This window comes from Labrus mixtus, chromosome 8 (assembly GCF_963584025.1).
Source record: "Labrus mixtus chromosome 8, fLabMix1.1, whole genome shotgun sequence".
NCBI classification, from domain to species: Eukaryota; Metazoa; Chordata; class Actinopteri; order Labriformes; family Labridae; genus Labrus; species Labrus mixtus.
The window spans coordinates 20,167,213-20,195,192 of NC_083619.1; the positions used below are offsets into that span (position 1 = coordinate 20,167,213).

The window sequence follows — 27,980 nt, forward strand, 5'->3', positions numbered from 1 at the left end:
TCTTCACTCCCATAAGTTTGCAGCAGCTCGCATGCATGGAGGACGCGGGATTCATCTATTTTAGGCTGACAGAGTGAATTCTCACACCGGGGTTTTTGAAGAAGAAAAAAAGTGACTGTTTGAAGAGACTCGGAGCAACAAATAACCTGGATTTACACCCACACCTTCATCTTCCCCCTGATGTCAAATATAAAGAAGACAGATAATAACATGGAAATGTGTTGCAAGAGGCTACCAGGACGCCAGGACAAATTCTTACTCTTCATCTTTTATTTTCATCTGTGCAGGAATATAGTGAGTGACATGTTTGTATTATTTTTATTATAATAACTAGGCTGCTTATCCTCTTTGCTACAATCCCCATGAACCTTGTTAAAAGCATCTCAAAGTGCAGCTGAATTTGAACATTTTTGCTTCTGCAAAATGAGAAAAACCTCCAAATTAAGTGTCAGATGGACTAAATTGCAGCCTAATGATATGTTTAATTTAATGTTAAAACCATTATTGTCCTGTGTACAACCTATCTAGCACACACTTGTCTCGAGTTGTCCTCATTAAGCTGGTGGCATTAATTAACGACCTGCATTTATTACTTCCATCTGTCTGGCACAAATTCAAAATCAAAATCATGAGGGAAAACATGACGATTTTTCAGCAAGTTTATACTTAATTCAGAAGTTTTCTGTTGTAGGAGGTTTGTGCATGGATTTTGCAAGAGGTATGCACGAGTTTAGTCTTCAAGCAAAATGTCAAGCCTTAATGAAAAATGTGGAAACCTGTCTTGAAAACTACACCTTGACAAGTGTAAAAAAAAAAAATGGATTTATGCGAAGAGGTGTGCCAGTTGATGATAATTAAGGTTTCCCTTCATCCCCGCTGCTCCCACTCACTCATCGTTACAACTACTCCGAGCCACCAGGCAGCAAAGAAGAGCATCGTCTTGTTTGTGCAGCATGCGCCTGCTTCAGTGTAGATAACCAAAGTCATCTCGTATTTTATTTATTTCAGGCGGAGGCGATTCATCCAGACTGCGCCATCGTCTCGCAGCACCTGAGGGCTCGTGAGGTGTGCAGCCAGACGAGGAGGAGCGAGGCGCAAAACCAGACCGAGCAAAGCGGTGGGTTCGTGTGTGTGATGCATATGATGCTGATACTGCTGCTGTGTTTCTCTGCGCACAACCACCTCAGAGATAACTTGGAAGCTTCGGCGCGCTGCGTGGGTTTTTTTTTTTTAATAGGCTAGATAGCAGGTAGGCTAAGTGGGTTAAATCTAAAAGGGGAAAAGTTTGAGAGTTGAAGGAAAGAAATCGAGAGAATTAAAGATAATTAAAAAAAACTTTATGGAAGCGAAATGATGCTGCTGAAACTTTCTGAAGGCTCTTGAGATGTTTTAATGCGAGTGATAACAAAGTGATGACACCATTACTGCCAAAACACATGAATAAAAACAGATAGATTTTTTTTTAAGTGAGTTTGTACAAGATAGATAGATAGATAACTGTGTTATGTAGCCCAGGGAGCAGTGGGGTAAGATGAGCCAGCTTTTACTTTCTTGGTATAGGCAAGGACAAATAAGAATGACTCTTATTTTGAAATATTGCCTGACTGAAAGGATAAGAATGCATCTATGGAAAATTTGAAAATATGACTTCTGAAAAAAAAGTGTTCCAGAGGATCAACTTAGGTACCCCAGGCTTGGCAACATTTGGCAATGTTACAGTGGCAAGAAAAAAACTGCCTATTCGGTTTAATCTTCTTTTTGTCCCATTGGTGAGCATAGTTTTAAACATTTCTATCAAGTGCGGGTACTTATCCAAATCAGAAAGACCACAAGCTTAGGTTTGAGGAACAAACAAAGTGTCAACAGCAAACTGTAGGCTATGGCCTTATAAAAATAGCAAAGTTTAAGTGTTATGTTATGTAAATATTTTCTCAATTTTTTTTTTATTAGAACGTCACAACAGTATCTTTAAACTTTAGATTATATGATTTGTGGGTGGTTATAAAACCAGTCCAGGGCTTTGTTGATAATCTAGCCTATTTCTCCAAATTTAGGGCCATTATGCCGTCTACTGTAGTTTAATCAAAGACGTTATATTCCTACAAAAACACTCACATGACTTCAAAGGCTGAAAAAGGTCCAAATGTTAAGTCGTTTTTTATTTATCAGAAATCCCAGCTGTCTTTTTGACACCAGATAACACACACATTTAATGAAAGTTGAATAAAGCCTACCAAAGATTTAACTTTTAACCTCTTTCACTTTTAAGGACTTTTTTTTTTTCGCTCTCAGTTTTAAAGTCTATTTCTATCTGCATTGTGCCCTGATTTCTACTACAAGAGAAGTAATTATTTGATAAGTGGTTTTGTCTTCGAAAGGTCAGAAATACGTTTTTAAAAGTCCCAGAGTCCAAGATGATGATGTCCCTTAATAGAAATATTCACAAAAATATGGTAAGTCAAAGAAAAGCAGCAAATCGTCATTTTATACAGCTTAACCGTGACAATTTAGATATGTTTTTTAAGTAACACTTTAAATTTAGGTCATAATATTCACCATTAAAGGCCCAATGTGTAAGATATTTACTGAATTAAATCATAAATGGCCTTACTAAATCATCAGACATTAAGGTTTGTTTTTGTTTGGACTAAGTGGTTTTAAGGCTACCCCACAGGGCCGTTTTGAAAACACCCTCGGTTTCCTGGGTAAACGTCAAACCAACAGGTGTTTTAGCGATGGAAGCAGGCAAGCGTACTGGTTCAGATATAACTGATTGTACCCGACCTTTAAAGCCTCTGCATGCGTCTAATCAAGCTCCACGAGCAGAAACGTGGTAAAACTAGGATAAATACTGGAGATGCTTTTGAAAATGGGGAGAGGTTAGAACGCAGAAAGGTTTCAAGACCGAAGCAGAGCTGGCTAAACACTGAAGCTTCTGTGTCTGCGACATGGAAACCTGTGTGCACATAGACTATAGGGAGGAGGAGGCGGGGGAGACAGCTCTCTACAATATTTTGCAATTGGACTGCAGTACCGATTTTTAAACACTAGGTGTCAGAGTTAAATATTGCGCCTTTAACTAGTTGCTTATTAGCGTGCTAATTAGTAGCATACCGGCTGCTTATTAGTCATTGTTAAGTGCCAGTTAGTACCTTATTCTACATGACCGTAGTCGCCTAGTCAACTAAGAGTTTGCTCTCAATACCCTACTAATGACTTATTAAGTGAGAAAAAGCATAATTAGATCTTAATTCATGTTCAACAACTTCCTAACATACTATCAATAAACAGTTATTAGCATGCTAAGAGGAACTAGTTAATGGTGAATATTGTAACTCTATTTTAAAGTCTTAACATATTTTCTAAATTATAGAAAAAAACAACAAAGGGGCATGGTCTTTTTTGCTGATTCTTTTTATGTTCAACAGAATGTAATAGAATTCACTTATAAAGTTTTAGCTGCTGGAGGTGGATCAGTGGGTGTTGAAGGAAATGGAAATAGAAGCAGAGATAACGTAATACATATATTAAGATACAGTATAACAAAACAAATACAGCACAATGCCATACCACAATACATTACCATCCAAGCACATTTTACTGATGGTGAATTTCAGAAATCCTGTTATGTCATGAGTCCATATGAACTCATACTTCTCTATTATTATTTAATTCAACATTAATTTTTTGCTTGCAAAGGGGTACTTGTTATGTAATAGCAGTCTAAAAATCTATTTAAATTCCCCTGAATATTCCTTTTTTTGATCTTTACATCTCCAATCAGTTCATAGACTGATATGGATTTCTGTCATCATAAAGATCTGATACACACTCGCTCTATATCTTGTTGAGGCTTCACCTGTGTGTCCTCTAATATCGGAGTCATTGACTTCCTCTTAAAATGAACCTGACGTCTCCCCGGGGACAGAAGCTGCCCCAGACTAAAACCGCTTTGGCAACTCCCCTCCGCGAGACTTATGTGATCCTAATTTCCCCTGACGACTCCCAAAGCTGGAGCGATACAACACTTTGGAGCCACGTTGTCATCCTCTGCTCATTACAAAGATGAATGTATGCTGATGGGTTTTGCTGTCGGAGTAAGTGTGTTTGTGAGTCCATCAGTGTGATGCCAACCATGCAGGTGTCCTGTTGTAATGCAGAGCTAGAGAGCCATGCAGAGTTCAGATTTGATTTTTTTTGTATTACTCACACTGATCACCGACTCACTCCTGAAAGATGATAAGTCCAGGTAGATGTCATCGCTGCAGTAAGATGTGTTGTTTTTGGTCAAATCTTAACCAGCTACTTTTTGTCTTTGGTTTCTGCCTAGCTGTCACACGATAACTAATAATGTTCAAATTTTTGGCCAAAAAAGATACCAATTAAGATAAAAATGTAATTTCCTAAAGACATTACATCCTCCTTTGAAGTCTAATGAATGGAATCTGCTTAATAAATGAAGACATCATCAGGTTCTTCCCTCAAGGGTGGTCTGGAAGCGGTAACTCGGTGTCCAAAGTAATTTCTCAAGTTGTTGTTAATCCTTGATGAGGTGACATTCAAGCAGCTAAATGTATAGCCTCCTCTGGAGCCATCTGTTGAGAAAGGCCAGCGAAAGAAAAGCCCTGCCTGATGGGTGGAAAAGCCTTTTCTCTTATCTGAGAGGAAATGATTGAAATTAGTCATCAACCCATGTGGCGTGACTGTTAATTGTGGACTCAAACTGTTTGACACGTCAGGGAATTTTACTTTATGGTTTTCTCCCCATGACAGTTTGAAATCCCCTTTGTGATGATGCCCAAACACAAGTATATGTTTCATAATTTATGGTTTTCGCTGCAGTCAGTGTGGCTTTTGTTACATGAATGAGGACAAATGTTTCTTCTAAAAGATCACACAACTGTGGCTCTTTTTTTTTTGGCTAAATCATCACCATCACCTCACCACAGTTCTCTTATAACTTTCATGTCAGGATGTTGATATTTTTAATTGACTTATCTTTGAGCAGGGACTCCCTGCTTCAGCATTATTTCATCCACTTCTTGACGAACAATAAAACTTGTTGGCAATCCTACAATCAGCTTGATGGAAACAGTCTTAGAAACCTTAACCTTTAATCCACATCAGTGGAAAGGACCTTTGAAAAAAGCCTTTTTGTTTAGAGATGCCTCTTTAAAGGCCATTTTTGAAATTCATGAAAAGGTAAATTTACTTAAGGAATATTTTAGACTCCTTTCAATCGATGGAATCGACCAGTCTGTGGAGCAACAGGCAGATCAAGGATCCAGGCTAAAGGTTCAGGTGCCGGGTTTACCTTAATCAAAAAGCTGTGTTGCAATTGTATAAAGTAACACAAATAATCTGGCATGATGGGACATATGACTAAGAGTGGAAGCAAGTTAGCTTGTGGATTTTGGAGTCTTGACTGACAATGGTATAAAAGAATATAGAGCTATAATAATTAACATTAAACAAAACAAAAAAAAGATGAAGCGTGTGTGATGAAGAGAAGATGTGGATGGATGGAGAGAAGATGAGTTGAAATAATATCCACACAAACAAATTCTGTATTCCCTGGCAAAGAAGATGTTACATCTTTGTTTTTGCTGCTACTCTTCTACAATGTGAGACAAACAAAACCACATGCTTAATATTTCTCATGTCAAGAAAAAAAAAGAAACTGTTAAAAAATGACCAGCTTTGTTGTGTTTTCTCTGTAAAATTAAGGGTAATACACAAAGACAGCACGAGATGTACTTCAAGACACCCACATCTGTTATTGTCTATGTCAGCCCACGTACTGTCAACATGTCAGAATATGGGGCCGTCCTTATTCCTAATGTCAGTGAGCATCAGCTCTCCAGGCAAGCAGCAATTTTAACACATTTTCATTCCATATCGGGATCTTTATCCTGGCAACTGTGAACTTCCACTATACGTTCCCTGCCTGTGAGGATTTTCGTAAATGTATTGGCTTAATCTGCTGCTTTGTTGTCGGCTTCTCCAACATGAGTCTAATCCAGTCCTACAGATTGCCTGTTCGTCTTTTGTAGAGCATGTTCAGTAATGAAATCAGGTCTACCTTCAGCTTTCCTTCTTTTTGTTAAATTCGTTCTGCTGCTGGGTATGTAAAAATACCACTACAGTTTGGTATTCTTTGTCCACCCACCAAAGAGTCCAAAAATGTGCCACAGTCTCTGCCATGAAAATACTATAGCTGTTTCTCTCTGCGATAACGACGCGTTAAAAAAAATCTTACCCCTCTTAGATTGATTGATGGATTGATTGATTAAGAACTGAAAGCATCTTTTGTTTTCCAAACCATTTACTTCCCTACCATTTTTATTGTTGGTATCCACATGGATTTGTCCCCCTTACAACAATATGCCTTTGACAGGGAGCAGTTTGAAAAGCATTGTTGTGCTGGTGAGTTGTTAATTGCAGCTCTGTGATGATGGACGCCCTCGTCAGAGAGGAAAACTTCTACAAACAAACCGACCTCAAAACTATCAAGTTAGCTCCCTAAAGATGACGAGAATCAGCAGTTGTCACAGTAGACTTTTTACCTGTCAGCGGGAAAGGCAGCTCCTTAAACCAGTTTAACATTCAAAAGAAATGCTGGGCTTTGAACTGATGCAGTTATTGTTTGTTCTATTTGGATTAGAGTAGCATTTATTTTTGTCTCACTCATGAGAAAGTGGACTTTAGCAGCTTATTTAGCACATTTGTTAAATCCAACCCAAAGTGGCCCACTACTGCACTACACTTCCACACACACACACACACACACACACACACACACACACACACACACACACACACACACACACACACACACACACACACACATACATGCATGCATACACATATATGCATACACATACACACACACACACACACACACACACACACACACACACACACACACACACACATACATACATGCAAACACACAGCACACATTCAGTTTGGTTACTGTTGACAGCATGCCAATTATTTTTCCAGGCTGCTGCTCAGGGTTTGGAAATATGATTCGACAATGTTCCCATTACTAATAAAACAGTCAATACATGCCCTGTAGAACAATATCATATTCGTTTTATTCAATCAATGCATCCAGAGGCTTCACGCAATGTGGAGCCTGACATTTTGAAATTAAAAAACAGACCACAGGCGATGAGCCCGATGTGACTTTGATTCAAAATGAGTATCTGAGTACATGGATGCTTAACTCTCCTTGCTTTAATGAAAACCTTGCAGTGATCACAAACAGAACTGGGGGTAACACAAATTTCCACTCAGCACTAACTGCACCTCCTGGAAAGTAACTACACCAGTGCGTCTCCTACAAAAACATGCCTTAATGTAGTCCCTAAGCTAAATATATATCTATAAATATTTTATACTTTCACACTGCTGTGACTACCCTAGAAAACAATTTAATTGCCAAGCTTTGACAAAGCATCTGTGCTGTTTCTCGAAACAAACAGAAACATAATTTGGGAAGTTATTCTCTTGTGCAGACCGGAGAAAAGTTGATTCTGCTGCTTTGGACTCTGTGGAAGTGTGGTATAAGACTCATGATATCTAATGAACTGTAAGAGTCACTATACTGGTGTAAAGTTTACCACATCAGTTTGGGATACATAAATATCAATAGAGATTTGACTGCATAGGTGCTGTGGTATATAAATAGAGCACAGAACAGAATGGTCCTAATATACATTATATAACTTGAAATCAATTGTCATCAAAATGAGCTTATGAACATTTGTTCTTTGGGCAATATTGATCATTTGTTACATAACAGTAGTTTGTACAAAATGCACAGGGGCAGAGATTGATATACAATGTTTTTGGGTTATTTACGAAATCTTAAAGTTGGAGGCTGGGGCTGTAACAGAAGATTAGGATACAACACAGAAACAAAAGAAGCATACAAGAAAGTAAAAAAAAAAAAAAGAAAGACGGAAAAAACAGACCACTAAAGAAAATTGACATTCAGAGGAAGGACACCAATTAAACCAAAAGATCCCATCTGCAGGTAAAGTAACTCAAACTATACCAGTCACTTGAATTTAGGTCAGCCCTTAATGGTAGAAAATAAATCATATTTTTGTGATTGCATTAAACATGATAAAAGCCACATATATTAGAAATCTGTCAGAAAATCATCTTTTTTGAAATGTGTCAAAATCGGAATTTGCTCCATCAGCAATCAGAGTAAGAAATAGTAATGAATAACTAATAATAAATCATGTTAAAGAAGGAGTGCATTAAGGTGCTGTGAGTAAAATGTGAAGTCCTGGTGGGTCCAATAGTGTGCATGAGTCACCTAGTCCCCCACAGCTCATTTACTACCTGTGAGACCACAACTCATTGTATTACACTCAGTAAAATGACTGACCTGAGAACTGAAAGTGCATCCTAAATGATGCCTCTGCCCCTCCTGGATCCTGCGCTTCACGTTTATTTCTGTCTGCGTCAGCCTGAAAGCATCAAAGGAGACGCTGATGTGAATCATCCAACTCCCAGGAGCTCCATGAATAGTTGCACACACCTCCGCCCAAGTGTTGTATCCTTGGGGTAAATTGGAGGTGACATCACTTTTTCTAGACCACCTGATTGGGCGCTAGGTGTTTATTTTGTGAGAGAGGGAAAAACAGAAATAAGTATAAAAAAGCATTGTGGATAAATTACACTAATGTCATATAAAATAAGACACTGAGATAAAGAAAAACAAAAAACTGAGAGGTTACAGCCTGTTGATCACTGCGCTGTCTGAGAAAGTACCAGTGGACTTCTCTTCATGGATTCTTTATTGTGATAAGATTTAAGAGCAGCAGAAGGCCTGGCGTTTAGGCCGCTGCCCCATGTATGGGTCATTCCCCACTCTCTCATCTCAGTTTCCTTCTCTGTCGACTGTACTATCAAATAAAGGCAAATCTGAGTTATCTTAGTTTGTTAGCTTGATGCTAACACATAAAAGAAATTGCTGTTAACAGGCTAACAGAATTAGCATCTCGAACGCAGTTATTTTAATTAACCACCATTATTTTTTACTGAAGAATGTTACTGTAAGTAAACTAGATTTTTTCTTTAGCTTAGGCATGCTACGTTAGCTTCTTAGCGTCTCTACAGTCTGTAATGCTACAGTTGTGTCATTGGGGAAAAGTTGGTGGCCTTTGGGCTGAATGAATTTAGCATAAATGATCAGCAAATCAAACACCACGACACCTGTCAGTCTTTTACACTGAGGAGGTGAATGACGAGGACGCTACAGTGCTTGGGCTGTAATAATTTTATAAATTTAGAGATGTTGCATGTTTTTCTTGTGACTTTTAGATTGAGTTTTCTTCTCAACCAAAATTGAGAACAACCTGTTTTTTGATATTTAAACAATAATTTTCACATCTTTATTGCATAAGAAAGGTAGAGCTTAGCCCTACTTGCCAGACATCCCTACAGCAGTCAATGCTGAATGTTCAGAAACAAGACTAAAGGTATAGCCATGCTTACAGAGTGGAGTTTTCAGACTGAAACTACAGTAATATCAACATGTTAACATACAGATGATTAGTCTCTTCACCTATTTACTTTGGAATAGTAGCATCCCAACAGATTTTGCTGATTAGCATCAAACAGAAAGCATATCAGAGGCTAATCTTAATTAATTAAATTCAACTGTCATTTCTGTTTGAATCAAAGCCATAACATAAGACATAGTTTGATGATGTTGTGAAGTAACCCGGGGTCATGGGAGTTGTTGTCTTAATTTTTAAACAACCACCATTGTTGTTGATGAAAATCGATGTGACATGACTCTCATAGAAGTCATGTTGTAGGAGAAAGTGATTTATTAGATTAGATCGATTGATGTTATGTTTAGTCATGTTTATTCATGTCCTGTCTTTTATGAAATGGCTGCTAGTAACGATAATGTAAACAATAACGACTTCCTTCCCAACTTGTAGACAAATCATTTGGTGTTTCCTGTCTACACTAGAAGACACGCCCCCAAATGCAATGCAACACTAATTTAAAAAAATACTCAGGATTTGTTGGTGCTGAATATTTATTCAACCTTAGAGAAAATAATAATTCACTTCTATACAAAATACTTATATTAGCCACTACATCTTGTGTGTTTCTTAGACATTTCAAGGCAGATAATGTGACAAACTATACCTTTAAATCGGGTCTTCAGTTGAGGCCATTTTTTTCATTTCTGTGCTGATTACATTAAAATTTAATTTAACCTGACTCCAAAGATGAAATATAATATTAATGGCTGAATAAACATGATGAAATATATATGACAACCTCAGCATGAAATGTTGTTTATCAACATCCTGCTGAGTGAGGAGTGAGGATCCAATTTCTACAGGCAGGTGGATTGTGTTTATGTTTGAGTCCAAAATCCCGCTGGGCTCCTTGAAAGATTTTCATTTTCCTTAAAATGTGTAATGTCGGAGCAGTCGAAACCTTTTTGCAGAGAGGAGGTTTTCGTCTGAAAATGTATTTGACTTTTGGTCTGGCTTCAGCCTTTGGGAATAAATTGACTTTTTTAAAGGATTTAACACTGCTGCTGACATTCCCCCATTGTGATGGCTGCAGATATTTGCAACAATACACAGTGTGTTTATTTTTATCACAATGATTAAGGTGTGTCAGAGTGTCTCTGTCAAACCTGTCACCTTGCTTCCTGAGACCATGACCTCAAACATATGGAATTATCCATTATACACCGTAAATAAATCCCAGATTTATCTAGAAAATAAAGAACAGTAACTGGGAAAAAACATGGCTGTTGGCTGTGATATAAAGCAAAAACTTAATATTGACTAAAAAGGGGATGTAAACCCAGGTTTTCTGGACTGTAGATAAGCTGTTTTTGTATGTCCTTAGATGGATCCATGAGGACAGGCTTGAAAGAAAAATCCCTTTTCAGTTACATAACACAAGACCATCATATCACCTTTTTATGTAGCAGCAGGACATACGAGGTGATTTGAGAAACTTGCTCTTTTGTAATACCTTCTGAAATTTGCAGAGCATGTCAGGAGCACTGTAAAATGTCAAGCACTTGACTGATTCATAAATAGTACTGTCCTAAATCGTCTTTTCCTTAGAGAAATTTAGGCAGATTTACTACAAAATTATGTCAGACTTCCAGGAAAAGCAATTGTCTGTTCAAGTAGATTATGGGAATGTGAGTACAGGTCGCAGAAAATGTTCTTTTGATCATCCACAAACACACTCACATTGCAGAAAACACCTAATGTTTGAAACTGGATTAAAAGTCTAATGGGCTCAAGTACCTTGTGGTTATTTCAAATTCTGCAACAAAGCAAGCAGTTTTGTGAAACTGTTCTCACAGCAGCGCTTAAATGGTCACAAAACAGTAACAAGAGAAGATTGCCATGTTGGGACACTGAAGCTTCAGCGTTTAGCCAACTCTGCTTTGTTATTGAAACCTTTCTGTGTTCTAACCTCTCCCCATTTTCAAAAGCATCTCCAATATTTATACTAGTTTTACCACGTTTCTTGTCGTGGAGATTATTTGAAAAATGCAGAGGCCTTTTTAGGTCGGGTAGAATCTGTTGTATCTGAACCAGTTTACTTGCCATCGCTGCAAAACCTGTTGGTTTGCCGTGATAACTGGTCTCATATCTAGCAAAAAAGCTGTGTGGGGTGCCTTAAACAGTCTACCTTCTCTGGTCCAAACAAATTCAGACCATACCGGGCCTGAATGGACTGAAACATAGAACGAGGACATGCTGGCTGCTGCATTGTTGTCAGACGAGCTGGGACTTCATCATAGCATGTTTCCTTAATGTCTTATGATATAGTAAGGTCATTTTATGCTTTAATTCAGGAGTGAGCTTACATTATTTTGCTCCTTTAAAGTAACTAAAATACAGTAACTTCAAGGCTAATGGAAAATGTTATTTTTTCAGGTTCTAGGCAATAATAGACTAAAGTATTTTCCATCCATCCGTCCATTATTAGTACCGCTTTGGGCAAGAGGTGGGGTGCACCCTGGATTGGACCAGTCAATTACAGGGCTACAAAAGTATTTTTTTTTTTTTTACATTATGATGACGCTAAATGAAAAGTTAGGAGAATCGAAGTGTTCACAAAATGCTTGGCTGAGTCATAGAGGAAAGTCAGGGAATCACAAAGTGTGAAATGTCTAAGCAAACCTTGGAAAGTGATTTGTCTCAGGATCCAATGTGATTGACAGACTGGAGCTCTTCTGCATAAAAAACAACAAAAAACAAAAACATATTCAAAAAAGAGAATAGCCCTTCAGGAGAACCCAGTGTCAGGGGTCTTGTAGAAGTGGGAGAATATGACAATGTCTCCTGTTTCTGTGTGTGACACTTTCAGTCCAGCAGACAGAACAAATCCTCTGATTTGAGTGTGTCACAGACACAGAACTGCCTGACAGGATGAACTCTACAGGGATGAGATATAAAAGAAGCCAAACCAAGGAAGGTATGCATGGAGACAATCATAAGGGTTTTCTAGTGACAGCCCTTTTTTGGCAGCATAGAGTGTCTGCTCTGAATGGGTAGAGCTGCTGAACAAAACACTCACACACACGCACACGCACACACACACACACACACACACACACACACACACACACAGGGACATGAATTACTAAAAGGTTAGCCGAATAACAATTGATCCTTATCCTCTCATTGAGGGCGATGAACTTTGGCCAGAAATCACATTTCCGAACACGTGTACGTATAGCTTGTGGAAGGTCCCCGACCCCTCCTCTCCCCCCTTCCCCCCTTTACAAAGCCTGAAGGCATGAAGAGTATGATGCCAGGATGAATGTTGAAGTTAGATTTGTCTACCTGATAAAATAAATAAAACCAGATAATAGAGGATGTATGTGAAGTCTAATTTGTAGTTTAGAGTCCTTCACATGCAAATCAGTGCAGTTGTTTGGGTTTCTGATTGTCTTAAGAATGATTTATTTTCATATTTTATGAAGAATCTGCAAGAACTTAATAGATGATCCTTTTTCTACAATGTCAAGCTTGCAAATACAGTTGGACAAATTTACACTTCCTAAACCCTCTTAGCTCATTTTTTTTGCGTTGAATGAAAGCCAAAAAAAACAAAAAAAAAACGTAAGCAGCCTCTTTGATTTTTCTCTGAGGAAATGATGTAGACCAGAGCATGAGTGCGAGTGAACATTGGATCTAATTAGCCAAATGGCAAGAATCATGCTCATTTCAGCATTAAATTGAACTAAATTGAAGAATGTGTGTCTTTGAGTATGTTGCTCTGCCTGCTAGAGGTCAAGAAGCACTTAAAGTTGAGATGGATTAGAGAATGCCGTTTTTAATTAAATCCTCAGCATTTTCAGCTCTGTGCACCTGTTCTTTCTGTGTGTGTTTTTTTAAATTATGACCAAATATAACCAGAAATCGGATGTTCCTGTTCAACACATTCAGGCAGGTGTTTATCTTATATTCAACCAGCCAATCTTAACTAATACAGCAGGGGATAAGGGATCTGATGAGGTAGTTGCATCAGTCTTACAAGAAGAAACAAAGGGATGGCGATGGCTTTACGGATTTCCATTCTAAATAGCTTCATAAAGGAAACTTACTTATATTTATATGTTAGTGAGTCCAGTCAGAGGCTTAGGGAAATGTGAGAAACCACAGCGGTATATTCAGCAGAAAACATTGAATATGTAAATATTTAACTTACACTTTCAACATTTTATGATGCTAAAGTCTTTCACTTGCATAAAGACATAAAGTCCTCTCTTTTTTAATCTCTAACGAGTGCATTTTGTACTACCTCAATTCCCACTCAGGTATGTTTTCATGTGAACTCAAAGGGGTGTAGAGCAGGTGATTAGAAACAGACTCATTGTCTCACTCTCTCGTCTGTGTTTGCAGGATGTAATACAGAGTGGGACGGCATCGGTTGCTGGCAGAGAGCTGATGTAGGACATGTGGTCAACATTTCCTGCTCTGAAGTCTTCCAGCATTTCTCCAGCAATCAAGGTTGGTTCCCACGTCTCTCCACAACATGCCAACATTCACCAAGAAAGTAAACTTATGTTCAGTTCCATTCATTTAATTAACAGAATAGTTCAAGAATACAGGAGTCGTGCTTTCAGCTGGTGCAGTGTGACTCCACCACTGAGTTTATGAGCTGAGTGTAATCTGCAGTGCTGTTGTAAGCTGGAGTCTCTCTGATGAAGGAGCACAGTGATGAAATATTCATGTTTGTTAGTTGGCAGGATTATATATGATCTGGGAAATTTCTGGCTGAAGAAATGACGTGAGATGTTGTGTACAGGCTTTCAAACATCACAGTCTGACGTCTTCTCGGGCTGTTGTAGGATTTGTGGATCTAGAAAAATTGCCCTCATGTCACCAGAAGAGACACTTTCTGATGATATGATCGTTGAGGACATAAAAATGTTTTCTTAATCGGGACGTTTCATATCAAGAGTTGAGTTTATGTCCTTTTTGACTTTGGACAAACGTCTTCGTTGTTGTCGATTCAATCTGAAAAATAATTCCATGGTTGAAAATAATTAAGTGTTGTGTATGAAGTAGCCTTTTATCAATAATTCGTCACATTTCAGTGTTTATTGGACAGCTAGTGTATTTAAAAAAATAAACCAAATCTTGGTACCTTTGTCTTCCCGTTTACAGGCAGACTGTAAATAAACAATGTAGGACTGTTTTTTCCTGTTGTCTTAGGATTGTCATTATGATCGTCATCATCATCATCATTATCATTATGGGAAGTGGGGTCAGGCTCATTAAGGTTTCTTCCTCTAAACCTTGATGGAAATTGTGGCTCATTATGATCTGAATTGCAGATCACTCCGTTAGACCAGACTGAGAGTGAACAGAGGGAACAGAGAAAAATCCATTGCCATGCATGTCTGTGTGTGTGTGTGTGTGTGTGTGTGTGTGTGTGTGTGTGTGTGTGTGTTTGTATTTTAGCCTGAATGGTCTACCTGCTCCGAAAACATAAAGATGTTAAAATCCCCCAAACACCCCACTGCTGGAAGACACGAAACTCACAACTTTCTCCTGATACCTTCTGCTATCAAATGGACATTTACAAGAACTGACTGTCAGAGGACTTGAACACGATGACGTAAAAGCGTTAAATGTTTTCTGACTGGATGAACTGATGGAGTGTAATGGTCCAAAGAGGAAATGCCAGTGAAGCCATTCAAATGTGGAAGAATGACAACTTTCTAGATCCATGTAGCTGTGATTATAGCAGTTTTGTTGGGGCTAATAATTAACAAATTCTGTTTTGATTTTCTTGAGTTTATTTTGTGATGTTCTGTGAAATCTTTGCGATGGTTGAACAACGCCGCATTCCCCTCACAGGGCATGTTTACAGAAACTGTACAGAGGGCGGCTGGTCTGAAATGTATCCACACTACGAGGAGGCATGTGCTTTCAGTGACGACAACGAGCCTGAGACTGAGGTGAGCATGTTGTAATCAGACCAATCAATGAACCTTAATCATATATTTCTGTCTCCTCTCACTTTGTCCTCCACCACAGCTTCCTTTACTGTACCTCTGACTCCTCCGTTGCTTAAGTGAATACTTTCTCAATTGGAGCCACACTGGTCAATAATAATTGAGAATAATGTCAATAAGTGGAATCCATGGATTAAATGACATGCCTACACTGCAGTGTGCAGTATACAAAGCCTGCTTGCTGTAATGTTGCTACTTAACAAGTCAAACACTTACATAGATGGTAATGTGAGGGACATTTCACCCAAGCATTTATGTGTTCCTTCATGTTTACCCACTCTGTTTTCTCTCTCTCTCTCCAGACGAGTTACCTCTCTACATTCAGACAGGTGTACACCGTGGGCTATGCCACCTCACTTATCTCTCTTATTACAGCCATTGTGGTGTTCACAGCCTTCAGGTAAGACCGGAGAAGCACGCACTGTCCTAGATACACACATACACACAGTGGAAAAACATAGACATCAACTAGGACTCCAACATTAATGCTGTAAGGTACTGCACTGAAGCTGTAACATTTTTCAAATTGCAGCTTGTTACATTTCAAAAGGGGCGCAAATATCCAATCATTTAGCAATCATTCAGATATAGATAGTTTGATCGACAGCATGTCTGTAAGGCTGAGGTTTTAAAGTGCAAATACTTTACAGTTGTGACTGTATAATGAGATATTAATTAAAAATATTTTGTCACTGTGAGTCTGCCACAGACATTTATCATTTATACAATGTTTTCTAACCTGCCAAGCATAGAGTATTGACACACACACAGCGATGAGTTTAGAAAGGGCCAATTAGTTAAGCTGCAAGTGGATATTTAACATAACGCTGCATTAAAAGCTGACACAATGGAAATGAGTGCTGTTTTACACAATTCTTTCTTTGTGCTTCTATCAGGAAGTTTCGCTGCACTAGAAACTACATCCACGTCAACCTGTTCTCCTCCTTTGTCCTGAGAGCCAGCGCTGTTTTCATCAAAGACACTGTGCTGTTTGCTGATGAGAATCTGGACCACTGCTCAGTGTCCACGGTGAGCACGCTCATTAGCCAATCATGTCCCTGTCGTACAGCGGATCCCTACATCTGTGTAATTGAGTTAGAGACGTAAAAAGACAGGGAAGACAAGTCAAAGAGAGGAAAAAACATGTGGCTAATGCTGAATGGGAAAAAAAAAACATGTACTAATCAACAACATTGGAAAATTCTTTTTAGAACAATAGTTATAAGCATGTATGTTTTTATAAGGCGGGTTGAATTTTGAACATGTGTGTGAGTTAAATGTTAAGAGTACAACCCCTACATCATTAGTTACTGTGTTTTGTGTTGTCGTCTCTAGGCAGTGTGCAAGTCTGCTGTGGCTTTCTTCCAATTCAGCATTCTGGCCAATTACTTCTGGCTGCTGGTGGAGGGCATGTACCTGCAGACGCTGCTGGCCCTGACCTTCGTCTCTCAGAGGAAATACTTCTGGTGGTACATCCTGATTGGATGGGGTAAATAGAATTTCTGAAAAGGGTTCTGTGAGGAAGGAAAGACCAGGACAGACTAGGATATGAACATGAATATGATACTAAAAAAAAAAAAAACATATACACACATAAACAGAAGAAAAATATCTAATTTAATTATCCACAAAACTCATAATATATCCAAACTGTTGAAACTACTTTTCAAAAAATGTGTATTACTATTTAATATCGTATGAAATATTACTTTTAATATTGGACTATATTATGTTCATTATCATGTGCAATATGTTTTCTATATCAGAGTCCTTGAGCAATATTAACTTTACAAGTATTACTATGTGAAATTTTACTTTTGCTTTTCTATCATGACCATGTTCAAATTAAATGTGCTTGTTTTGTTTGGGATTGAGGGCAGTTTCCTTTGCCTTTCACACTGAAATATTGCATATTTAATACTTGTCTTATATTTGAGATATATGCTCAGTTCTACATGCAGTTAAACATATGACTGTGATATCAATACAGTGTCCTAGAAGCTTCATTTAAAGTGAGAAAGTCATCTTTGAATGTGCCTTGTGTCATTCATGCACATTTGTGCACTGCAGTGTTTTCAGTTATTCAAACCAAGCAACAAATGTACCAAATGTTTGGACACTAAGTTTCTGACCAGTTTCTAAGTCCATTTGTTTTTCCCAGCGTTCAAATAGATTTTTTTATTTACTTCATATGCAAACACCTCTCAAATCCCTTTGCATTCTGTTATCTGGACACACCTCACAGAAACTAAAAAGGACATCAAATTAAGCAGAATAAATGTTTTTTTTTTTTACCTTGAGCATATGGTTGGCTGGTTTAAGTGCTGTCACCTCACTCATCTGGACAGATAAGAAAACCACATAAGAGTATACTATATACAACAGCTGTTCTTTGTGAGGCTTTGTACACACAGGTTGTGATTCATATGGTAATCTGAGCCTTTTGTTTGTATTGCTCTTTGATTACAGTACACTGAATGACACTTGAATGATTTACGGTTTTTAAGTCTACCGCTTACCACATTATATATTCACCTTGAGGTGGTAATCTAATTTTAGACATTGATTCAACATTAGCTTTTGTCTTGTTTAAGCATTTCGTGATTACAGCTGCACTGTTTCATCGCCTCTATCTGGGATGTTGGCCTAATTTTTGGATCTTGAACTCTCTACAGATGTTAAGGTTATTATGAGTTGCTCAGTTAACTGATTACAATAGTCTGATTCTTGTTGCTACCCCTTTGTCTTTTTTGTTTCCTGCATAGTTTGATGTTGAAGCACTTGTTTCTAATGAAATCCATTTAGAGCAGCAGTGAATGTGAGAAGCAGCAGCATACCGCCTAAAGGTTCGGGAGTATGAAGCTGAGGTTTTTTTTTTTCTTTAAGATTTACTTTTTGGGCGTTTTGTGTCTTTATTGGAGAGATAGGACTTTGGATAGAGTTGTAAATCGGGGAGAAAGAGAGTGGGGGATGACATGCAGGAAAGGAGCCACAGGTCGGATTCAAACCTGGACGGCCCGCTTGGAGGACGTTAGCCTCCGTACATTTGGTGCCAGACGAACCACTGTTCCACAAGCACCCAAAGAAGTTTTTAGTGCTCATGATTGGTCCAGCATGTCCTGTTTGTGGTTCACTTCAGAGCTTTTCGTTACTTAGTAAAACTCTTATGTAATTACAAACAATGGCAGCTGGAATATTATTGCAGGCCAAAATATTTCCCTGTATTTTTAATCTGCGTTGTATACATTTATATGCATCAAAGTACCTGACCTTCCAGTTTTCTGATTAGTCTGACTTCTGAATGGCTGCCATGGATGGCAATCTGCTGCAGCTGTGCCTACATGTTGTAGGTAATGGGGAAAAAAATATGACAGTCCCCGAAGAAAAGTTACATCACAGCAGTTTCATGCTTACATGGCTGCACACAAGAAAAGAGCACATCTCTGATATCCACACTGTAGACCTGGCCAAGCGTGGAGGTGCTTTGGTCCTAGAAATGGGATCCATCAATTTATTTATAACAGACACAAAAGTAGAAAGGTAGAGGGAAAGATTCAGAAGGCAGAGGAGGAATTCTTATCACCACAGCCTTGTACACTTCTTTTTATACATTAAACACTTTGTCACAGTTCTTCATTTGAATTAATATAATTTGTCTTTCCATTTCTTCAACAACCCATATAACAAACCCTTCCAGTGTTGATACCAATGTACACCCTTACTTTCAATCTTTGAAATATATCTACTTTGGGGCAGAATCTTACAGGCATGCTCCGCCTTGTTTATGCAACCCTAACCCTAACCCTCTGTTGAGGTTAGTAGATGACAAAATGTGTGTACCCATAAGCAGATCTGAACCCTTTTTTCTTGCACTCTGCACATGGATTCTAGCTTCTCCTCCATGTTCTTAATCTTAAACTTGAAGTTCTGTAAAACTCATTCCACTGGCCAAAGGAAGCACATGTGATCAGTGCAGCATATAGGTTTTTCATGCTGATGTTTTTCAAGCCAAATAAATAAGAGGAGATGAGTTAATGGCTTGCTTGATGCAGAGTTTTTGTCTGTAATGTATTCTCATGGCTGTGTTGCACTGACAGTAAATGTTGTTATGTAGTTGACCAGAACCTTCCGTAGACTTTTTTCTGCATCCATGCAAGGTGACAAAGTATAACCTGAAGCTGTTGCAATGCATGCTGCAAAATGACAGCAGGATTATGGACTGTTATCTAAGTAAACTCTGGATGTCAATGTGTCATTCCTGAGGTTACTTTACAACCCGCGGTTTATGTTTATGTGTTTCTTTGCGTCTGCCATGTTTACCCATCATGCATAGTGGCTCTGATGTATTTTATCAGTGTCTTCCCAGCTTGAACTCTATCTTACTCTCTCAGCTGCAGCCTTCTTTTAACCTTTGTCTTTTTCTTCTTCAAACATGGAGGTGTGGACAGGAAATGGGTTTTTTGATAAACACAATGCATGCTTAAAGAAATGTTTTATTCCAACATGCAGTGAACATGTAAGCTGGGCCTCAAGTGTCATTCAGATTTTTTTTTTTTATCCAGGCAGACACACAATGCATAGCAATGAATCTCTGCTCTTCTTTTGTAGGACTCCCGTCAACGGTTCTTATACTCTGGGTGTTGACCAGATTTTTCTTTGATGACAGCGGGTACGATACAATCAGCCTCTGACTGCTTGGAAAACAGTGTTAAACATCAGAAATACGAGTTGTAGTTTTTATTGCCGTGTGTGTACTTTGGATTGTTACCTTTTCTAATTTTTTCTTTTGGCTTCAATTTCAGTTGCTGGGATGACACAGAAAATGTTGCTATTTGGTGGATTATTAAAGGGCCGATAACAGTCTCTCTGCTGGTGAGTTAAGATCAGGTAAAGTGCCTCTCTTCCAACTGACCGTTAGCTTAGCCCTTTGAGGCTACTGGTCAGTTAAGCTACACAGTTGGGTTTATGTTTGTAAATAGTTTCCATCCTTGAATCTTCCCTGGCATTACCTCTCAGGTGTTACAATTGCCTCTTATTCATTTAAGAGTTCAAAGATGTCTAAAATATACATTTGACCTGAACAATAATAACAGTAATAATTTTGCTAACAAAAATGTTCTTGTGGATAAAAATCATTCTGATTTAGAATACATGTTTTAATAAGAGACATGCTTGTTTATATCAGAAAAGTGGTTCTACTAACTACAAATGAATTTATCAATCCATGATTGGACCATCTCTTCTCCGGAGAAGTTTAAAGATTAATCAACTGCAAATCACTCAAACTGAATTTAAGTCTTTATTGATGGAATTGGATAGTAGCGTTCTTTTTCGTCTATTAAAATATTGAGCGTTTTGTAAATAACTCTTGGGTAATGAAGCATATGTGTGATCATCTTTCTATCAGGTTAACATCGTCATCTTCATCAATGTGATCCGGATTCTGGTTCAAAAGCTCAAATCTTCAGCCATGGCGGGAAACAATGACACCGGACATTTCATGTGAGTCTCAAACAAACTGGACCTTAAAGTTGTACAGAGAAACAAACAATCTTCAGAGTCCCTTGGGGAACATTTGAAACCTTAAAAATGGTTAGCTCTACAATCAGACCAGTCAGTCGTCTTTGAAAGAGCTTTCAGAGAACCCGAGCGCTAAGAAGGAACGTTGTGAATACATGAATGTTACATTTCTGTAAGTTATTGACCTTAAAACCTGAGACGCAGTTAGTAGTGTAGCAGCAGAGCTACAAGTGAGAAGTGCCGGGCTGTAAAAGCTGACTTGCACTCCTGACAATGAGATTAGATGTTGTTTCACAGCAGGAAGCCGGCAGCTGATGAAGGGACCACTGATTGCGAAGGTTGAAGGAAGCAGACAAAGCCAATCAGCTAATGCAGGCGCGACTTTAGAGCGCTGCCTGAAACAAACAAAGTCCTAGGTATGGACATTCATTTGACTTCACCTTCCTTCCTATTTTTATTTAAATATTCAAACTGGGACTGTTTAAGAATTGAATTTGGTGACGTCGGTGGCTTAGTGGTTAGTCTGCACGCCCCATGTACAGAGGCTGTTGTCCTCAAAGCGGTCCGGCCGGCGTCGAACCCAACCTGCGGTTCATTCCCCTCTCTCTCTCTCTCTCTCTCTCCCCCAAATTTCCGACTCCACTGTCCTGTCTCTCAAATAAAGGCATGAACATCCCAAAAATAAACCTAACGAAAGTAAGATTCAAAAACTGTTAAATTGAAGGTTTTTAAGGTAAAAAAAACACCAAAGGTCTGAATCTCAAATAAAGAAAGGTTCTGGTATGGGCAAGATTTACAATATATATTCAAGGAAGTGATTAAGGAAGGCCACACATTGGTAGTCAAAGGAAGGCTACACATTGGTAGTCTTCCTTTGGTAGTTTTTTTCTTTCATGTCTGCCTGCGGACACAACACCTTACAAAGGTACGTGTGAGGTTCTACCACTAGTTTCCCTCAAAGAATTCAGAGCTTCTGAAAAAGAACACTGTCCGACTATGACCAGTATGACAAAACCTCTTTTTGATAGTTTACACTGTGACAGACGTTTAACGTCCAACACAGAATTGAGTGCAATAACCCTGGTGATGCCCAGACTTTCTCTTTAATTCCACCGATAAGCCACAGTTTTTATTTGTCGACTACAGAGCTTAAATGGAGTGAAAAAACATGATTACATTTATTTTGCCTAATACAACATACCTGATGAAGCCATGCAGGCCAAACAGGTATGTTGTATTTAGTCAAAGTAAATGTAATCATGTTTTTTTCACTCCATTTAAGCTCTGTAGTCGACAAATTAAAGCTGTGGCTTATCGGTGGAATTAAAAAGAAGACGTCTTTCAGCCCTCTTGTGTGTGGTGAATCATCTCACTTAGTGTCAACATGATGTTTCCTGCCGTCACCTGCACCGAGATACACATGTCATACATGACAGAGCTGTGTACAGGGCAGCCACTTAAGTATAAAACTATTGACATTCAGATCGGGACGGGTAAGCTTTGTGTGATGGGTTGAAGATCAAATGGCCTTGGATTTACTCGTCTATGTTCACTTGAAGAGGAACAAACTTCCACAGGACTCAGAAGTAAAACTGATAAAACAAATTCCTTTAATCCACAGTTTTGTTAAACAATCTTACTGGATGATTCAAAGTCAAGTTCTCCTAATCAATGAACTATAGTACGGTAAAGAAACTATGTGGCTTTAATTGATCCTCAACTGCCTGAAAACAGTCTAACCCTCCCACAGCACTAAAGAGCTCTCTCTCTCTTAACGTGACGGTAACCTACCTCACTGCTCTAACAGCAATACCATACTGCTTTTAACTTTACAGAAAATCCACATGAATTAAATCAAATTACCTTTAGCTGACTTTTAATAGATTTTATAACTTAACTTATACAATGAAATCCCTAAAATAAAGATTAACTTTCAACTCAAAATTACACTGCTTATTTATTTACGTTAACATGTATGAATGTAACTTGGCTCCTACACTTTGTATCCAAGTTTATCAGGGAATGTGAGCATGCCAATACTTCTCATTCTCCTCAACATATTGATGATCATATGTGCATAAGGCTTGCTGGTTCTACATATTGATGTTAGCATGCAGTTTAAAGAATAGTAGCGCTTCACTGCAGCTACAGAGGATCACAGCATGACATTAACTATTTATAGAAAATCATCACATGCAGATAAATAACGAGGTGGAAAAAATCCCCTACAGAGAAAGGAGGCTGTATAGTGTCCTGTACTGATTTGTCTTTTTATTGTTGTTCTTGTTTGGTTCTGTTATTTTTTGTGTGTATCTGTTGTTGAGTTGTTTGTATTTTAAAGGCCCAACTAGGGACAGGGGATTGCAAATGAGCTTAGGCTATAAATGCAGTAGTGTGCGGCGTCAGCTTACTCGCTAAGTAAGAATAAACATGAAATAACATGGAATAAAAATCGGATAGTTATGTGTCTTTTTTTAATGCAACACATTTGGAAACAGGTTGCGTCTTCTAAGCGATGAAGCTCAAGTGTTCAAAGTGTAGGTAAAACTGAGGGATGGCTGTTTCTCGAATGAGTTTTCTGTAATGATGGAAAGGAAACTTAGTTGACGCAGTCCCTATATAAAATATTTCTTCCTAAAAGTTTAAGAAAAAAAAAAAACTGTCTCTGAATCTACTCCGGGAACAAATCTTTCCCTCCGTTTTCAGATGCGGTTTCTCGGTGCAGGTTCCTGCTCAGCTGTATCAATATAGATATGAGTGCAGCACATTAAAAATAGCACCTGGATACCAGAAATAGATATCTTCTCATCACGAGGAGTGTGACAGGATTGTTCCGTCACTTCAATGGCTGTTGATTTTTCGAAGGCTTCATCCCGTCGTCTCTCAAAATCCAATCTGATTCAGACGGATCTGTGAAGTTCACACAGAAGCAGCAATCCCAGCTGTGACAAAAGACAAACACAATCCTATTATAGGCTTGAAAATAATCTCTTTTTTTTAGATGCTTAGTCAGTGATGTTATTTCGGATCAGAGTGAGTATCTTTGTTATTAAGAATATTCAGATGACTGTTTTTGTGTCTTACTACGTATTACAACTTGACTGAGATACTTTGAAACTGATATTATCATTGGAGGAATCAGCAACGTGCAGACATCGTTATCAGGATTAGACTCAGCCTTTTTATTGAACTGTGATAGCTTATGTTCTGTAATCTTGATCTTTAAACGTGCTCCGGTAATTCACCATCTTCATTATGAAAATCAAATAGGGGGGCTTCAGTGTTAGTTGGGTTGTTTGTGGGATATATCACAGACGTGGAGTTATCTTTCTTTAAGGTGACAACTGGCAAAATCATGTAATGATGTAAAGGCACCGCAATAAAAAAACATTTACGCTTTTTTGAGATATCTGATTGAGACTAAGCTTAGAGGAAAATGCATCATATTTTTGTGTTTTGACATTTTCAATCTGATCCTCTGATTGGCCTGATGACAATGTTGTTTTAAAGGTCAGTTTGAGAGTTTTGATATCCGCCACATACAGTCTAAGTCTGATTACACCTTGCAGAATAATGGAGTTTGCATTCTGGCATTTAAAACCTCAGCACTGATTTCAATCAGGACAGACAAGAAAATGATTTAGTACAACAGATAACATGGAAATGTGACTTGACAGAAGGTCCTTGGCGCTTGGACTCTATGGGGTGGTTGATGTGTTTGGAGAATGTCAATTCTGAGTGTCAACAGAATAAATCCCCCCCCCCCCCGCCCCCATTTTTGCCTAGGGCCCCAACAGACCCTAGAATCGCCACTGAACTTACTCTAGAGGGTCATTAGCCTGACACTGATAAAGCTGAATTGTATATGTAAACTCTGAAAGGCTATATTTAATGCATTTGTGGAGTTTTGTTGCTAAGAGGATACATGAGATACTTATAAGTAACAATCAAAGTCAGGTGAAAGATAAAAACCTGAGTAATTATTATTCATTTTAGAACTCAATACTCAAAGAACTTTGTTTAACCTGGACTGTGAGACTGTGGTTTGATCATGTTTGAATGACACTGGCCAGGAAACTTGTGTGAACAATGCACAACATGCCCTAACATTTTGATTAAAAAAGCCCCAAATCCTATTGGTGCACAGTTTTACGCTACTTCACAATTTCTGTATATAGACTCTACTCACTTCAAATAACTAAAAAGAGTACAGATTAAAACCAAATTACAGACATTTCTCATGGGATAAAATCTGAACAGTTCTTTTCCTGGGAGAAATTTGCTTTCACGTTGTCACAGGCTAAAGTTAGAAGATTCCGAAAAAGGGACCTTCTCGTTCAAATAATTTAATATTTGGATATTTTAATGTGATGTGGAATTATGATTAGTTTTTTTCCTCTTTCATTCTTTTCTTTAGGAGGCTAGCTAAATCCACCCTGTTCCTCATCCCTCTGTTTGGGATGCACTACACAGTGTTTGCCTTCTTGCCTGAGAACACTGGAGTGGCAGCGAGACTCTACATCGAGCTGGGGCTGGGATCCTTTCAGGTACAGATCAACGAAGAGAGCAATACACAACATCAGGTCTGCACAATAACAAACTTAATTAAGACAGAGCTCATTAAAGTTACCTAAGATCATATGTGGATTGTAGAGGCCTGAAACTCAAGCAGTTATATTAGACTCATTATTTTGTGTCAAGTGGACAAGTCATATTGGTAAAAATAATCTTTAATGGACTTCTACTGTAGGCTATTCAGGGTGAGTATTTGCAGGTATACTCCAAAACACTCTGAAGCAACTGTGTTGTTGTTTAAGTTTGGCAAGTAGAAAATTCACTTCATGCGCTGTCTGATCAAACCTTTATAGAGGATAATTTATTTGCAAATTCATATTGACGAAAAGGTCCTTAAAGGCAGGCTGGTTAATATGAGAGCCTGACACCATAAAAAACTGCATAAAAGTTTGATCCCTTAAATGTCAATTGAAGAAAGAACATTTTTAGGGTGTAATTAGATGTTTCATCAATGCTTACACTGAAAAATGAACGTGCAAAAGTAGTCATAATAAAACATTTTCACTTTTATTCTTAGATTTCTTGATTATTTGAATGAATGAGTTTTGTATGATTGAATGGTTTAGATTTTAAAACAGTGTCCATGTCTGTCTGTGTTGCAGGGTTTTGTGGTGGCATTGCTTTACTGCTTCATGAATGGAGAGGTAGGTGAACAGGTGACTACAGAAGAAGAATAGGAAGTTACCTAGGAGGAAAAAAGGAGGAATCTTAAGCTGACACATCTGCCATTATACAAGTTTAACAGTATGCATTTACTATATCCACTATGTGGCTGTCTTTTCTCTGACGTCAAGCTCAGTGTGAGAACCAACAGTAGCTAATGGGTTTTCAAATGTGTTGTACTTGAATTCTGACCATGTCCCCCCGGACTCCTCAGTATAGTAGTCATTTACACATGTGTTTGTCTGCAGGTCCAAACAGAGCTGCGCAGATGGTTATGGAAGTGTCGCAATCAAAACCATCTCGCCCCTGCAAAGCAAAGTATCACACAGATCACGATTCGAGCCCGTGGGGGGCTCAGGAGGCCTCCTTCTAGCGGCAACATCTCTACAGTATGATTTTAGGAAATTTTCAATGACAGAAAGTTGTTGTGGAAATGTCAGGCAAAACATCAGAGGCAAATGCTCAACTCACTGATGGCATTAATTATACAAAACCTCTGTGAGCAGACAATAATGAGCAGAGCACTGGTGAATGATTACGGAAATGTTGCATCAGGATGCAGTATATTAGTGTAATGGGTGAATGGCTGCATCACAGCAAATGCAAAAGGGTAAAGAATGCCTGGTGCCAAATTTGTACAGATGTTGGGGTGACACTGGAAAGATGACACCAAACTAAAGACAGAGCTGTCCCTGAGCTTGCATGAGGATGATTTTAAAAGGTTGTGCTTACAGTTTGGACCACAAAAATGATCAAATGTTTGGGACATTGGGACAGCAGTGGAAACAGTGGATAAGATTGCTTGGATAATTTATGTAACTCTTATCTAAGTGTTCTGTGCTGCACTGAACAGAAAGTCACCTTTAAAAGTATGTGCAGGACTGATCTTGACTCAGTATCCTCAAGGATTGTTTTTTTCAACAATTAACTTGCTGCTACAGACTTTTCAAACATGAAGATTTAGATGGACCAGAGTGAATGTATTCATTGATGTGTGTGATATATATATATTTTTAAAGTTGTGCGTTAGATTTGTTGTAAGCTTTGATGAGCCATCTTCCCTAAACAGTATTTCAATGTTTTGTCTTCTTTTTCCCCCACCTAGTTTTTGTCTTTATACTGTTGTTTGATACATATTTCACACAGCAGGTTATAAGATATAAATAACAAGATGCCAGGATTTCATGGTAAACTGCCTTAAATGGTACGGTAGAGCGAGACTAAGCATTTAAATTGTAACAGAAACAGTGTCTTAACATTCATGTGTTTGTCTGCAGTTTCTCTTAAGCTCATAGCCCATGTATGATTTGTTTATTTCTTCATGGCAGTGGGTTAGAGAAAGGCAGAGTTGTTCATCCCTGTTCTATTTATATGTATCTCTGGTTTATATAGACCACAAATAATGCACTGTAATGTAAAATCAAGCACTTCAGCTGTCAATGCCAGTACGCATAAAGGTTTAACATTGGAGGTTTTTTAAAAATTGTATAACTGTATTTCCATTGTATCCTGGATCCGGGGAGTTGGCTTGTGTAGGAAGAAAAACACAGTAATAAAATATATGAGGTTTGATAAGAAACAGCACTGTTTTTGTGTTATAGTATATTAATTATTTATAAGAAAATACCAATGAAAGATTTTTTTTTTTTTATGTACACCTAAATTG

At 38.3% G+C, this 27,980-nt stretch overlaps 1 protein-coding gene across 1 annotated transcript; it reads left to right on the forward strand.

Moving 5' to 3' along the window:
• On the forward strand, nucleotides 1–27,895 carry LOC132979316 (pituitary adenylate cyclase-activating polypeptide type I receptor-like). The gene is made up of 14 exons (XM_061045028.1): nucleotides 1–294; nucleotides 1,009–1,117; nucleotides 13,935–14,042; nucleotides 15,399–15,499; nucleotides 15,859–15,956; nucleotides 16,453–16,585; nucleotides 16,892–17,045; nucleotides 20,165–20,225; nucleotides 20,359–20,428; nucleotides 20,964–21,058; nucleotides 25,494–25,623; nucleotides 26,254–26,295; nucleotides 26,563–27,308; nucleotides 27,384–27,895. The coding sequence occupies exons 1-13, from the start codon at nucleotides 181–183 to the stop codon at nucleotides 26,707–26,709; spliced, it is 1,362 nt and encodes a 453-aa protein (XP_060901011.1). The 5' UTR covers nucleotides 1–180; the 3' UTR covers nucleotides 26,710–27,308; nucleotides 27,384–27,895.
• The last annotated feature ends 85 nt before the right edge of the window (nucleotides 27,896–27,980 follow it).

Excerpts from the sequence above, each read along its gene's own strand:
- LOC132979316 (XM_061045028.1), top strand. The coding sequence starts at position 181 with ATGTCAAATATAAAGAAGACAGATAATAACATGGAAATGTGTTGCAAG. Across the intron at positions 15,500-15,858 it reads ACAACGAGCCTGAGACTGAG|ACGAGTTACCTCTCTACATT; the intron begins GTGAGCATGTTG and ends CTCTCTCTCCAG. Across the intron at positions 26,296-26,562 it reads ACTGCTTCATGAATGGAGAG|GTCCAAACAGAGCTGCGCAG; the intron begins GTAGGTGAACAG and ends GTTTGTCTGCAG.